This window comes from Ustilago hordei (assembly GCF_900519145.1).
Source record: "Ustilago hordei strain Uho2 genome assembly, contig: UHO2_contig_10, whole genome shotgun sequence".
Taxonomy (NCBI): Eukaryota; Fungi; Basidiomycota; class Ustilaginomycetes; order Ustilaginales; family Ustilaginaceae; genus Ustilago; species Ustilago hordei.
Window position 1 is genome coordinate 712,311 of NW_024545254.1, and position 15,625 is coordinate 727,935.

At 52.9% G+C, this 15,625-nt stretch overlaps 4 protein-coding genes across 4 annotated transcripts; 3 read left to right on the plus strand and 1 right to left on the minus strand.

Moving 5' to 3' along the window:
- Positions 1–2,837: 2,837 nt before the first annotated feature.
- On the plus strand, positions 2,838–5,276 carry UHO2_04810 (uncharacterized protein; the record flags this gene model as incomplete). The annotated part of the gene is made up of 1 exon (XM_041554626.1): positions 2,838–5,276. One exon carries the CDS (start codon positions 2,838–2,840, stop codon positions 5,274–5,276), a length of 2,439 nt encoding a protein of 812 aa, XP_041410560.1.
- Positions 5,277–5,718: 442 nt separating this feature from the next.
- On the minus strand, positions 5,719–8,358 carry UHO2_04811 (uncharacterized protein; the record flags this gene model as incomplete). Its single annotated transcript, XM_041554627.1, has 1 exon — positions 5,719–8,358. The coding sequence occupies one exon, from the start codon at positions 8,356–8,358 to the stop codon at positions 5,719–5,721; it is 2,640 nt and encodes an 879-aa protein (XP_041410561.1).
- An 801-nt stretch (positions 8,359–9,159) lies between these two features.
- Positions 9,160–11,259, plus strand: UHO2_04812 (uncharacterized protein; the record flags this gene model as incomplete). Its single annotated transcript, XM_041554628.1, has 2 exons — positions 9,160–9,298; positions 9,407–11,259. 2 exons carry the CDS (start codon positions 9,160–9,162, stop codon positions 11,257–11,259), a joined length of 1,992 nt encoding a protein of 663 aa, XP_041410562.1.
- A 1,609-nt stretch (positions 11,260–12,868) lies between these two features.
- Positions 12,869–14,938, plus strand: UHO2_04813 (uncharacterized protein; the record flags this gene model as incomplete). Its single annotated transcript, XM_041554629.1, has 1 exon — positions 12,869–14,938. The coding sequence occupies one exon, from the start codon at positions 12,869–12,871 to the stop codon at positions 14,936–14,938; it is 2,070 nt and encodes a 689-aa protein (XP_041410563.1).
- Positions 14,939–15,625: the final 687 nt, after the last annotated feature.

The window sequence follows — 15,625 nt, forward strand, 5'->3', positions numbered from 1 at the left end:
GGAAGCAAGAACGATGCGAATGCTCTTGAGATGTGGCGATGCGACGAGGAAAGAGCAAGAGTGTCGAGCTCGATGTGCTTGCTGAGAAAGGTTGTCGGCTTGGCTGGGGACAAAGGCAAAATGGGCGCTGCTGAGGTGTGTAGGGCAAGCAGAAGGACCTATGACTTTGCGGTAGTCACTCCATCTTGAACAAGCTGCTGGCGAGTTGACAATCTTTACTGCACTCGCTTGCGGTTGCGATTCTTTTGATGGCTTTTGTATGTGTATGGATGTGAATGTTTGTTCCTTCCTCCTTGCTTCATCGCCTTTTCTGTGTGTTTGTGTGTTTTTTGGTGTTGTGGTGTTGTGGTGTTGTGGTGTTGTGTTGCTGTGTTGCTCCACATCAAAAGCCTTGAACTCTCTCGGCCCCGGCACTTTCGAGTTGCGGCATTGGTGTTGTTCTCTGTGCGCCTGTTCGAGTATTTTGCACGACGCGCTGCTTTCCTCACGTGATCGCAAGGCTGCCATTTTCGGCAACTCATTTCGAAGCCCAAGTCGCATAGAAAGGGAAACGTGGGAAACTGAGTATCATATTTGCTTCGCTTCCCCCTCGCTGGAACTGTACATCATTGATACCAGAAATCGGGGGGGGGGGGGGGCTGACATCCCGATGAATCGGGGGCAAAGGGCTCATTTTCACACGCTTGTCAGTCAAAGATGCGCAGACCAAGAAGTGTTGGACGTCTTGCTACGCAGGTTCATCAAACAGATTTTGCCCGTCTAAGGTCGACGCAGAGGCAGTTTCTTTTTCTTTCACGATCAGACCTGGCCATGTCAAAGAAGCAGCTCTCACCGTGAGAGCGAACATTGCTTGCGATCCAAGCCCCAGATGGCGAATCCGGTCTTTGATGTCGAGATGGAGAGAAATGGTGATGCATAGAAGCAAGATCGATGATCGACATTACACAAGCACTCCTCCATCGCTCTCTATCACATGTTGCAAGCTTGGTCTGTCCAGGCGGCATGAGTTCCGCTCGTCTTCGTCGCAAAAGCCTTTGTGCAAACAAACACCGCAGCACAAATGAAGGCAAGCATTGGAAGACGTCGTTTTGTCTTGCAGCTTCTGCGGTCACCACAAGAATCTCTCCGATGCTACTCTTCTGTCATACAAGACAATGTGGTAACGTGCCTTTGAGACAGTCTGAGGAGAGTTTGAGTTTGACTACGATCGGTACAGCCTGTCCTCAGCTCGAGGTCGCAATCAAAGCACTCGAAGCCAAAGCAGCAGCGCTTTCACGAGAGCATGGTGTAAGACAGACAAGAGGAGCACTTTCAACCCTGAGCAGACCTAACACATAGTTGGGCCGTGTTCGATTTCATGCTTTTTTTTGTGACTGTGCGGTGCTGCGCTGCGATGCGAAGGGCACTGCCAATTTCTCACGCTCTTCTCTCTCACGCGCCCATTTCTTCTGGCAGTGGCGCTGACACTGACACAGGTACCCTTTCAGCTTTAAGGGGGTATCAAACATTTCGCATTTATTATTATTAAAATGTGGGTTTTTCGAAGGGCGCGTTTTTGAAAGGCGCGTTTTTGAAAGGCGCGTTTTTGAAAGGCGCGTTTTTGAAAGGCGCGTTTTTGAAAGGCGCGAAAATGCTTACATAAGCTGGGCCAAATGCAAGACACGCACGCATTTTTAATAACCCAGGACAGAAGACGGTATTGTGAAAATGCAGAACAGAGTTCACTCCACAAGCCTTCTCTCCTCTCCTCTCCTCACCCTTGTTGTGCTTTGCTTTCTTAAAAAAACGCGAAACTGTTGAAATTGATAGCGGCTAAAGAAAGTGTGCCACTTCTCAAGCCTCTTTAACAATTGTGAGAAATGAAACAACCAACGCCTCGGTTGAGTCGACGCACTTTGGACGCAAAAAGTGTGGGTGGCTGCGCTGGGCTGCGCTGGGCTGCGCTGGGCTGCGCTGCAGGCTTGCTTTGCTTCACCTTTACCTTGCCTTACCGCTTTGCTTAATTTCACGGCAGCAGAGCGGCAGGCTTAGTCATTCACACTCTCACTCACCTCGCCTTCTCTGGCTCTCTCTGTGTTCGCCTCTTGTGCTCACCTTTCGGACTGGCTGGCTTCCTCTGAACTCGACACCATCATCAGCCACCGCGCATACCTTTCCCGATCACTACCACAACCATCACTCTCGTCTTCTTGGCCTCGTAACCACCCCCAGCTTCACGCAGCACCGTCTTGTTTCAGCCTCCTCCTTCTCAGCTGCTGATCCACTTGATCAACCGACCAGCCGGCTAATCCATATCGCATCTTGGCTTGGCGCCCCTCGTATCCTCGACGACGCTCTTCTCCAACGCTAACCCAGACAGTCCTCGACTCTTTGCCTTTCCTCTGATATCCTCGACTCTTTGCCTTTCCTCTGATATCCTCGACTCTTTGCCTTTCCTCTGATATCCTCAACTCCAGTCACTTCCGGCGGACAGCAAGAAATCGAATCGCTATCGCCATCGTCTCGAGCTTCTACATCTACATCAGCTGTTCGCGTTAGTCCAGACTCTTGCCCCTCTCTCATCACTCTCTAGCTTTCCCTCTTGATGGCAAACGGAGGACACTCTATCGCATTCAAATTTCAACCGCGGAAGCTTACTTTAGAGTGCCCCATTTGCCACTCGACTCAGCATATCGGATGTGCTTCGACCAGCATTGATCGCCACAGGTGCATCCCGAGCTCGCAGAGACGGTCTAGCACACGTTGTCCAAAGTGTCTCGGTCAAGCCTACACGCCCCTCGATCCTATCTCGAAGCTCTCATCCCCAGCACATACTTACTCTAAATTACATGATCAGCATGGAGCCCACAGTCGACTCTAGTCTTTCCCACGAGCAGCGCTGGACAACACATCGAGCTGATGCCGAGCAGGATTCAGCCCATGCAGCAAGTGCTGCCTCCACGCCTGCTCCCACTACCCCCGCCACACCGCCAGCAGAGGATCTCACCTCCTCTCTAGAATTCCCACCGCCCTCCACATCAACGTCAGCCGTCAATCGTCTCGGAATTGACGCAGAAGATGAAGATGTCCGTATCGCCATCATGGCCTTGGGTGCTATGAAGAGTCTAGATGGCTCCAGCAACAGCTTCGGCGCCGCCAGTGCCAGCAGCAGCACTCTTTCACTAGACGCACACAAGCGAACCTGCAAATCCCCAGCTCGCACATCTTCCGCCATCTCCACCTCCAGCGTAACTTCCACCGCCATGTCTTCACCCTCCTCCACTCCAGCAACTGATCTCACACAAGATTCGCGTGCCGACTCTCCTGTCGGTCGCATATCCGCTCTAGCACCTCTTGGCGACCTGCCACCAGAATTTAAACTTTCTGCAGTCATTCAAGACGAGAATGGCAACCAGCTCCAAGTCGACCCAGAGATGATGAACGATGCTGACTTTTTGAAACGAGTCAGCCATCTTCCCATCGTCCGCGGCACATTACGAGCCTACGAGCTCGGAAAGCAGCACAGTAAGGTCGTCAAGTATGGTGCAGGTCTCGTTGAAAGTTCAGTCAAGACCATCTCGCGTCCTGTCGTCAGTCGACTTGGTGCCAGTCTGGGAGAACGAGGTGTCGAGCAACTCGATGACTTTGCCTGTCGACAACTCGATCGTATCTATCCCTCGGCCCTTGCTTCGCCAAGCAAAGAGGAGAAGCGCGGTATTTTGGAACAAGTCGACCGCAGGGACAAGCAAGAGTGGGCCAATATGAGTCCAGAAGAGCGCCAGAAGCGGAGGAAAGCATATACTGCCTTGCAGCTCGAAGAGCGCGAGCGCAATCTCATGGCCAATGAATTGCGCCAACGACGAGGCAAAGGCGCCAATCTCGAGATTGATACTCCCAACGCAGCACCCAGCTCTGCACTTGCATCCCGTAGTGGCAGCACCGCAGTCGGAGACAAGCGCAAAGGTTCAAGCCAGAGCCCCACGGAAGATGGTGCAGACCAAGAGTACAAGGATAGAGCAGGTTCAAGCGGTGCTGTCGTCCGCACCAACGCCCAGTCGATACCCTTCCGCAACAGTCGCTGGGGTTCGATGCTCGTTGAGGCCGGTGCCACAGCAGGCGGTTTGTCGGCAGCAATGAGCCAAGAATCGATGAAGTCGCTCAAGTACTGTCTCCAATGGCTTCAGTATGCCACCGCTCACATCGAGCACCAGATCACCATTCTGCGTGATCTCATCGTTAAGCTCAACCATGGAGAACTCGACATGTCCGGCACCGCGGTTCAAAATCTGACCAACATCAAAGGTGATGTTGTCAACACAATCCGAGGTGTTGTCGACGTCATTGGCAAATATGCCGGAAGTGCACTCCCCGAACCGGCACGCAACAGCGTCAAGGCTTTCATTCTCAGCCTTCCCGCTCGCTGGGCGACCGTCAATCGCAGCTCGGCGGCCAGCTCTCCCACCGGCTACTTCGGCAGCAGTCCTTCCTCACCTTCCTTCTCACCGGCGCATATTAGTGAAGGACCGCAGTCGCCGACGCATCTTACTGCCAATGCACGATACCGCAATGCAGCTGGTAGTGCCCGCGAGCAGATGCAGGTTGCAGCAACAGCACAAGCTGCAAATCGCATTCTAACCCTCGCCATTGAATCACTTGACATTCTGCGCAGCGTCACTATCGTATTCGGTGAATCTCTTGATCGTGCCGATCTTTGGGTCGAGCGTCTTCGCATTCTCGGTCTCCAACGCAAGCGTCAGCACGAAGCAAACCCTTCCGAGCAACAACAGATTGCTGCAGGTCCCTCCTCCTCCTCCTCCTCCTCCTCCTCCTCCTCACTAAGCGCTCCTCATTGGGAGTCAGCACGCGGATCTTCCATGCGAGGTCGAGCTGATTCGCCTGGTGGGGACAGTGATGTTAGTATGGGTACAAGTGCGTCCACTAAGCGTAGACGAACGAGACAGACGCCTACAGGAGCGTTGCATATGTCACGTACACCGTCAGTATCCCAGGGTGAATTTAGTGAGGAGGAGGAAGCATTGACGGAGACGGAGAAGACTAAGAATCCTCCAACAGCGTCTAGTGCTAGCTTTGCCACAGGCACTGAGAATGGATTGCATCTCCCTCACCACCACTTGCATCATCATGGTAGAAGACCAGGGACAAGATCGAGAGCGGGGACCGGAGGAAAACATTACCCTATGCATCCCCCTAATTTGCCCTCTCCGCTGCAGGCTACTTTTGCAAATGCGAGTGCAAGTGGTGGAAGCACAACCGCTGGTAGTGGGCGTTCAGAATGAGAACTCTGCTTGAGGTGGTGGACTAGATTAGCAACTGGATCACTTTCTGCTCCTTTCAGCCTATATTCCTTTTCTGTTTGTTTCTCGAAAAGTTTTTGCTTGTATTTGTACTACTCTTTTCTCAACAGCATCGTAGACTTTCTTTTTGTCTTCAGTTGAAAATACGCCGGAAATTTTCCAGGGTTTTACCTAACCTGGGGGCGAAGCTCGTGAAAACCGAATACCGCTTGTTCACAAACTGAATCAGATATCCCAAATGCATCAAAGTTGACATTGCAACAACTTCAGCAGCTCTATATCAGACACTCGACTCATCTCAGTGCAACATTCTCAGAGATAAAATCAAAGGCAACACCGATCGTCAAATGCAGAGATGATGATGATGATGAAAATGCAAATGCGCAAGACTGATAAGCAAATGCCACAAGAACCACTAACTGAATCATGCTAGATAGTTATACATGCCACGATCGTCCTGTTGACGCTCCAAATATTCTCTTTCGATCAAACTTTCTATCCTCTTCTTGATGAATGGAATTGTCGGTTGGAACCTCGCCGAAAGCTGTGTGATTGTCTCTTGAACCAAATCGTTATGCCCCAAAGTCTTGCGATTCTTCATGATCCTCACGATACATGCCTCGATGAGATTTTTTCTTTCCTCTTCAACCTTTTCATTTGTCTCCTTTCTCTCCTTGGCTGTTTCGACCCTAGCTGCAATTTGTTGGATTTTGAATCGAGCAAGAGGACAAGTGAAAGAAGAGTTGAAAGCGAAAGTGTTGTCTTTGTTCACTTCTCTTCCTTTGGGTGTTTTGATGAGCATGCGGAATTTTGCGCATGCAAGAGATTGCAGAGTTCGCTGAAGATCCGAGTCTGGAATGTTGGTTGCGCGGGCAATGTCAGAGTAGGATAGCGTTGCGTCGGTTTGATCGAAGAGAAGAAGAACAACGAGAGCAAAAGTCGAGAGATTGATTTCGTGGGTTCGAGATTTGAATGCTACTCGAACATCAGCATTACCCAAATTGGCATGCCATGTGAGCACTCGTCCGTTGTGCTTGCTCTGGTAGAACTCTTCAAATCGTCGTCTTGCCTCCATCAGTGTATCGGGCATAGTACAGCTCGGTGCCTGAGCGGAGATGGGCCAGTTGGTACTGGTAAGCACATTGACCGACAACGCGAACGGCATAGGTCGATGCGAGTTCTTGATCGTTTTATTGAAATGGTCCATCGTTTCTTCGCTCGTTTTCATATCGTTGAGCATACCTTGCAGCTTAGCAACGTAGCCGTGTCCACTTTCAATCTTGAGCTTGGCCATCATGCCTCGCTCTGCATCATCTGACACACTTCGACCCTGCAAGAGACGCTTGGCCAGATGCTGTTTGTAGTAACGCTCGAATGTGTCCTTCTCGTGGAGAAAGCGGAAGACGGAGATGGTCTTGCGCAGCACCTCGTCCACCTCGGCTTCGGTTTTGCCCTTGAGACCCTTTTTGAGATTCTCGTCGATAAAGAGTGAGATGAATTCAGGCGCACGCTTGTTGCTGTTGATAAAAGACTCGAACGCTTCGTTGATCGAGGTCTCGCATCCAGTGTCTTTAAAAAAAGCCGTATCAAGGATGGCGTCAAACTTGTTCTTGAATTCGAGCACCTCTTGGACCCATCGAATCGCAGTAGCAGCTTGAGGTGTAGAAGCTTCGCTATCGGCAGCCTTGTCCTTGGACTTGGCCTTTGCAGAGTCATCTTGAGCTTCGCGTTGCATGGGAGCGTCTTGCTGAGCAGCAGTCTGACTGGTGACCGCGTCGTTAATGAGCTTGCCCTTGGCAGCAATGTAGCTCTTCAGACCGAGTCGCAGAGTCTGTGGACCTTCAGAGACCTTGTTGAAGAGGGTGTACATGCGACCGAGGTCCTCTTTGCGGTCTTCGTCTAGCATAGTGACGAGACCGGAACCGGGCATGTCGATAATGGTGCTGAGATGCTTTGCCAAGAAGTTCTTTTCAAGCAGATGCTGGAGCGGTTTGGATGTTTCGGGCTTGAGATACACCGAGACGCGATCGGCTTCCTCTTGCAATCTTCGCGCAACGTGTGCTAGATACTTTGCAGCATCACCGGCATCGAGCCAGCGGTCTGCCTCAGCAGAGTAGAAAGCAGCTGAGGTTTGCAGGAATGCGGGCTCAAAGTCGGTCGAGTAGACAGAAGGGTCTTGGTTCGAAGGCATGCCTGGCTTGTGCTGAGTGAGATCGGCGAGCATGTCGACATTCGACTTGACAAGAGAGCGGCTGATTGCGGAGCCCTCTCGCTCGATCTGAATATGGGTGAGAAGCGTGCTATAGAGATAGATCTGGATAGGATAGATAGCGGATCGAATGACCGAGTCGCGGAAGATCTCGAGACCTAAACGATTGATGGAAGGGACCTTGTGATTCTCGACGTAGACGCGGTCTACGTATTTGAGGACTTCGGAGAGTTTGGACATGCAACTACGGTGATCGAGCCAAGTATCGCGAATGGCGGTCATGAGACGCTCGCCTGCCTGAATGCGAGCGACGGCATCAGCACGGTCACCAGCTTGAGTTGCGGACATAGTAGCAGCGGCCGAGCCAGAAGAGCCATCTTGAGCGCCATCGGTGAAGGAGTCGGAGTCGGATTCGAAGTCGGTGGCTTTGCCCTTGCCCTTGCTGTTGGTGCTAGAGGAAGAGGCTGCAGAGTGGGCATTGGTGCGGGAAGAGGACGAAGCGGACTGCGAGTTGTTCAGCAAGGCTTCTGGCAAGATGATGCCTGAGGAGACCGAAGCGGCGCCACCAGGCGGGAATGCGGGGATGATTTTCTCACGACAGAGCTTGTCGAGATGGGACTGGACCTGCTTCTTGACGCCATGATAGAGCATGTCGCCCTGCTGGTAGAGGACAAGGTTGTAGGCGTAGCGATAGTGCTCTTCATAGCTGAGCTTGGAGATGTTGTGGTTTTGGATCTGGGAGATGGCGTGGGCGAGCCTAAGCCACATGTCTTCGATTGAGACATCAAGACCGATCTTCTTGGGCGGCTTGAGCTTGGTGCCGCCGGGCCTGCGCATAGAGCCTGGGGCGTTCATGTTGGCGATGATGATGGTGTGCTAGCGGTCAATGGTGATCTGCTTAGGGAAAGAGGAAGCGAGAAGACGGCAGTGTGGACAGGGAAGCGAGGTGTATGAACTCGGCAGAGGTGCGGAAGGTGGGTGGGTCTGGAGGAAAGAGCAAGGTGTGGAGCTTGCTATTCGCAGGGCGTTGAGTGGCGCGAGGAGCAAAGGGACTGTCTCCCCTGCGAGCGGGGTGATACTTGTCTCGGCCGTGGAGCCCTCGAAGCTGGTCGAGAAGGTCGTGTTGTTCTCGCAAAGAAGGATGAGGGAGTGGAGTCAAGATTGCTCAGCACTCAGCAGCGCAGCACAACGCATGCACGTACCAGTTTGGGAAAAGTGGGACGCTCCTTAGCAGGCCAATTTTAGTAGGCCAATTTTACAAGGCAGCAGACAGCGAGGTCGACATTCCAACATCAATCCTGCCAAGCCGTACGAAAAGAAAGGGTTTGGCTCCACCTTGGAAGATGTTAGATTTCGACCGGTTCACACAACAGGCACGTGGCAAGGTCGATCTGAAAACCATCGGGCAGAGGCTGCTTCAGATCGCGATTTCCCCCTCTCTCTGTGTGAAATGCAGGGTGGAGCAAATAAATAGACAGGCAAAAGGGATTACAGAGCGAATGAATACAAACGCAGCCATCTGAGTGTGCGTTTTTTGATTGCTTTCTCCGCGTCAGAGAATGGCTCATACAGTAGATTGATCAGCCCATCTCCCCAACGACCATCAGTGCTGCAACCCCCTGCTCCCAGCTAGCGAGCCCTCTTCCCCCATCCACCATGGCATCCTCGCTCGATCGCCAGCAGCAGATGGGCCCACAGATGTCGGGTCCAAAGCGCCACGCCAACCATCCGGATCGCTACGATCATCCACCCATGCCACACCATCTCTCCCAGGATGTTTATCAGAACGGACCAGGTATGTTTTCAGCTTCTCGCCCTTGTTTGGCCTACTCCCTCGCATTTACAGGACGCATGCTGACGTGCTACCGCTTTTCTCTCCCTCATGCTTCCTTTGTCTACATAGGCTACCCGCCTGGACCATCCTATCCTCCCCGTGGAGACCCAGGCCGTCCACCTCCTGGATATCACCGCCCACCCTCGCCACCGCCCATGTCCCATCGCGACCCCCGCGCTGGCATGGGTCCACCCGGCCCCAATGGTCCTCCACCGCCCGGCATGATGGGCATGCCTCCCAACGACCGCTACGGCATGCCACCTTACCGTCCTAGCCCAGGTCCCCATCCGCCATCGCCATCCTGGCAGAATCAGCAGCTCTATCCCGGTCCTCCACAACCTGGCGCATCCCCGTTGCCCGCACACCTGCACCAGCCTGGCTACAACGTTGTTCCTCCTCAGCACCGCGGATCACCTCACATGGCTCCTCATATGCCTCTTCCACCACCTCATCACGCAGGTGGACCACCTCTTCCGCCTCACAGTGTAGCTGGAGGTCCAGCCAGCGCCATCTCGAAATCCCACGCCAAGCATCTTGCATCACCGGCTTCCGCCAGCCGCAAGTCACCAAAGCCATCGGGCAAGACAAGTCGTAAAGAGAAGAAAGAAAAGGACGCTGCTGCGTCCGGGTCTGCGACCATGGCTAAGGATCCAAGCACAGACACGACCGCATCCAAGCGCGGCGCTACCAAAGCTGTCAAGGTTGCAGCTGCAATTGCTAACGACGCTGCTAGCTCCGCCAATGCTGCTGCAAACGCCTGTGCTTCCCAGGCCGGTCCTGACCTGGCAGGTGCGCCCACCGAGAGCAAGAAGGACAAGAAGCGCAAGGAAGTCATCGACCGTATCCACCGCATCCACTTTGAAACCATCGAGAACCGCGAATCACTATACCAAGAGCTCTATCACGCACTCACCTCTTCCTACTCGACACTCCTCTGCAATCCAGCGCGATCTCGACACTACACGCTCGAGCTCACACGTCTCACTTTGCAGCGCGATGCTGCTTTGCGAGAGACGGCTTTGCTGCACGCACACCAGCTCGAATCGGCTCGTCTCGCATACGAGAACGAGAAGCACAAGGTGGACGAAGAAGCTCGTCTTGCCAAGCGCGGTGCCCGCGAGAAGCTCCTCGCTGTCGTCGAGGCGACCAAGAAGCGATTGCAGGAGGAGAAGGAAGGCGGCGATGTAGCAGTGGATGCCTTCTTCGACAGTGCTCAGCGACCACACACTACACGAAAGTTGCGCAACAAGGCAACCAGCAGAAGAGGAGGCAGTGGTGGCGGCAACGACGATGATAGCGACGCACCCCCTGGTGGACATGCACGTGCCAATGGACATGGCGGTTCATCAGGGACGGGAATTGCAAGTGGGCTGCAAGAGCTCATTGCGCTATCTGGCTTCGGTTCTGACGAGGTCGGCAATCGCGGCAGTCGACTTGGTCTCACTTCTGGCCTCGATCTCGGTGGTCTCGGTCTATCGTTTGGCGGTGGCGGAGACTTGCTCTCAGGTGCTGGCATGGGCGATAGCAGCTACATGGGCGGTAGCGGTGGTGGCCGCAACCTCGGTGTTATTGGCGGAGCCAACGGTACTGTCGGCGGTGTCAAAGGGAGCAGCAAGAAGAAGGGTGCTTCCAAGGCGGCGGCGGCAGCAGCGGCGGCGGCGGCATCTGCTGCTGCAGCACGTGAGGCTTCTGCTACTGGCGGCGACGATGAGGACTCGAACAGCAGAGTAGCAGCAGCAGCAGCAGCAGCAGCGGCGGCAGCGGCTGCCGCCGCCGCTGCAGTCGTGACAACGTCGGGAGGCAGGTTGAGATGGGATGCAGGCAAGTCGCTCAACCAGCTCACACCAGCCAAGGACTTTGAGATCGAGTCGGATTTGATCAATATTCGCAAGACCAACGGCAAGCGTGCTCGTCGCAAGTGATTCGAAGGTCACACTCTCTGTAGCTTCATGATTCGGTTCTTGATACCTTTGGGCTCTGTTAGTAATGCAATCTGTATACTCAATACGGCCTTGCTTTGATACTGTGTTGGCGTGGGAGGGAAGGAGTGTGGAAGCGCCACCCGATGCATATACAGTAGAATCGGCAACGAATCGGATGAGATGAAGAAGCGGAACTGGCGGAAAACGACCGGCGAGGCTTTGTTTGGTGAGGCCAGTTTCCTAAGGCCGTTTTGCTTCGAGTCGCTGTTTCACCCCGCGTCCAAGTTAACCCCCCACCCTCAAAACCCCCACCCTCAACCCCCACCCCCACGCCGTGTGCCATGTGCCGTTGGAATTGCAAATCAGATTTTCCGGCATGCGGCTGTCTGGGACAGAAAATCTGACATGCTACCAATTGATTATGTGTGTCGACGGTCGACAATGCATCGTACGATCTCAACAGCTGCGATGATGGCAGCAGGATTCAAGGGTTGACAACGTCGATCAAGTTAGCTCAGTATTGGGGGGCGACAATTATGCAGAGTAATTCCGGTGGCCGAGTACAGCAGCAAACAAGACCGGCGAATGGGCCGAGCGAAGGATCGACCTTGCAAAAAGCAAGTTTTGGGAAGCCGAGATGGGTCAAACAGCATGGAGCGTACTAAAGATGGTCACCAGGAAGGCTAGGAGTTGGCGGACGACTTGATTGCTAACACGGTCCACGCCGATCCGTTGCACTTGACTATGAGCGAGCATGTCGTTTCGACAGTGAGAATTGAGCGTCTTTCCGCCGTTGCATTGTTCCCGTGCCGAGCAGATGAGTCAGTGCTTAGGCAAAGCCCATATCAACACTCGACCTCGCCTCGGTTCTACGAGGCTTTCCATCGATCCTAAACAGAATTCGCCTTCAAGGGCCTGTTGTCAACGGTGGTACGATGGACGTTGAAAAGCCATGGTGGTGTGATGTGCTACGTTGAAACGACAGTTTTTCCACTCCTCCTGCAAAATTCAGAGGCAAACTTGGCACATACCGCCAACGTAACTACGCCACCTTTTGTACGAGCTTTAGCAGTTGAACCTCTTTCTGTTGTCCTTTACTGTTGAACCCCTTTCTGCTGTCCTTTACTGTCACTTTGCATTGCCGCGGCCTTCCCGGCGTTTGTGTACTTGTGTGATTCTGTGCGGTTGGAAACTTTTTGACAGGCGTACAACAAAACATGCCAAAATATGCTGTCCAACATCACTTCTTGAGCACCGTATGAGCATATCTCTCTATCTCTCTATCTCTCACCGACACTGATAGTCAAGAGCAACACTCGCTTATTGCCGCTGCTTGACTTTCCGCTCGACTTTCCGCTTGAGCCTTTCTGTCTTCCGCTATCGCCGTTCCATCCCTGCACAGCTTGTGACACTCCCTCCTCCCCTCTTCTCTCCGCTCCACCGCATCTATACAAAACAACTTGCACCATCCTGCTTCTAGCTGCGTTTTGTCTGCTATGAGCTCACTAAACCCTTAAGCCTGGAACACACAGACACCGGGGCTCACCATACAACACACCTCACAGCATCTGCCACTCTCCATCCCTCGTGTCCCTCTTCACCGTACAGTATGGCACACTCAATATCTGATCAACAAGCTAGTCCGGCAGCACCTACACATCAGCCCCACCCAGGTAACGCCGCAACACCTCCACCAGCATTGACTTTCCCGATAGCATCATCATCTTCGACGGCATTACCGCCAGACCTCGAAAACCAACCTACTTCACCAATTTTCCACACCAGTCTCGAGCACTCCCACTCATCAAAGTTTGCGTCCAAGCTCGACCATACACATTCAGACCATAGTACGCACAGCCTTCATCGCAACTCGCACCGCAGTCACCACAGCCACGTCCAGGTCCACCATGACGACGCCACTGCAGCTGAACCTACACCGGAGAGCGCTACTGAGCACAAGGTCGAGTTGCAAGACCAGACCAACTTCCTTCCCAAAAACCAAGTCATTGTCGCCTTTGCCGGTCTCTCGGCTGCTTTGCTCGTCGCTCTTCTCGACCAATCCATCATCAGTACTGCCCTCCCCACCATCACTGCTTCCTTTCACGCAGGCAACAATGCTTCTTGGCTCTCAACCTCCTATCTCTTGACCTCCACCGCTTCCAGTCCTCTTTACGGCAGATTCAGCGACATTTTTGGCAGGAAAACGTGCATCATCTTTGCTCTTACCGGCTTCCTCATCGGCAGTGCTCTTTGCGCTGCAGCACAGTCGGTCACTCAGCTCATTGTCTTTCGTGCCCTCGCTGGTGCTTTTGGAGGTGGTATAGTTTCCTTAGTCATGGTCGTTGTTGGTGATGTCGTTTCCCTTCGCGAGCGTGGAACTTATCAAGGTCTACTGGGTGTTGTCGTCGCTTTGGCCAACTCGGGTGGTCCTCTTATCGGTGGTGCCTTGGCTACTGTCGGCTGGCGCTGGTGCTTCATCATCTCTGTCCCCATCATCATTGTGGCTCTCGTCAGCGTCATCATCTTGCTTCCACTCAAGAAAGTCGAAGGCAGTGTCAAGAGTAAGCTTGCCAAGATCGACTACCTTGGAACTGCCCTCGTCCTCGCCGGCACCGTCTTGCTGCTTCTCGGTCTCAACTGGGGTGGTCAGCAGTATCCTTGGTCCAGCCCTCACGTCCTTGTTTCCTTGATCCTAGGAGGCCTCATCTTCCTTGTCTTTGCCATTGTCGAGGCTCGCTTTGCAACTTTGCCTCTGGTGCCCATGCGACTCTTCAAGATCGGCACTGTCTGCAGTGTTCTAGTGCAAACCATGTGCTCCGGTGGCATCTTCTTCTTGCTCCTCTTCTTTGTACCGCAGTTCACGCAGGTGGTCAAAGGCTATTCGGGAGTTAAAGCCGGTGTCACTCTCATCCCACTCATGGCCCTCCAGGCTCTCACATCGACCATCGCCGGTATCATCGTCTCCAAGACGGGCAAGTACAAGATCATCATCGTCCTCGGCTTTGGTATCTTTTCCATCGGCGTGGGTCTACTCAGCCTCCTTAATGAACACTCCAACATTGGAATGATCATCGGCTTCCTCCTTCTTTCCGGATTTGGCGCAGGTGGTACACTGCAAGTCACCCTTGTAGCCGCACAAAACGCTGTTGAGCGTCGCGATATTGCCGTCCTCACCTCGACACGCAACTTCATACGTCTCTTCGGAGGCACCCTCTGCCTCGCCATCAGCTACACCATCCTCAACAACTCGGTGCGTAACCAAGTCAAAAACTTACCCTCCCAAGTCATCGCCCAAGTGGTACGCAATCCCAAACTCATCACCAATGGCGAATTTGATGCTGCCACATCAGCTCAACTTCTTCAGGCATACGTGCATGCTTTCCGTAACGTCTTCCGTTTCGGTCTCGGCTTGACACTGCTAGCATTCCTCGTCACAACACTCTTCACCAAAGAGTTCAGCTTGGATAGAAACGATGACCAGAAGAGGAAAGAAGAGGGCAAACAGTGGTATGCGGAAAAGAAAGGGAGGAAAAATGCAAAGAGGCATGCTGAGGATCACAGCGTTCAGCCCAGCAGACGGGCGTCTGTTGAACATCAAGCTCAGCTCAACCAGCAACAGAAGCAGAATGAGCGAGACTTGGAGAAGGGAACCCCAACAACTACCTCAGAATCTCCTTAGGTCGCTCTGTTTGAGTATAATAGTCACACTACTTTCTCCAACAAACGCATATGTATTTTTAGTCTCTATTCGCAATTGAATCTTCAGCAAAGACGAACAAAGTGTGATGGTGCAGTGATTGACGTGTGGGTTGAATTGTGTTTCTGTGTTCAAGCAGATGCATTGTGGCTGGTGGTGGGTTATGCGTGACGTGCAGCGATGGTGAATCTTTGTTTCGTCGCGAGTCTATGTTGCTAGCATTCGAGATGTATGGCGACGCAAGCAAGCATTAGACCCATATTTCGTTTCCGATAACAGCCATCTCAAAAAGGAAGCGCAAATAGTACATCATTACAATGATTGCATAAGTTAGCTCCAGACTTGACTTGATATATGTTTTGCCTGCGGCAGGGTCGACAAAGACTCTGTTGCTGACACCAAGATTGGCTGCATGTACACTTGTCCCATTTGCACGCATCGACAAGCTGGATCGTGACAACCTCGCGTGGATACTGTGAGCAAGGCTACCTGACTATATCTCAAGTCACATCGCCACATGTGGGACCAACTGTAACTGTGAACCTGGGATATTTATTCAGATTCGCCACATCCGCAAATTGGGAATTTCCCCGAGACAACAGCATCTTATGCAACTCTCCCAGCAAACCCCAACCTGCGATCTTCAAGTAAACGCACGGACTTTGCGGA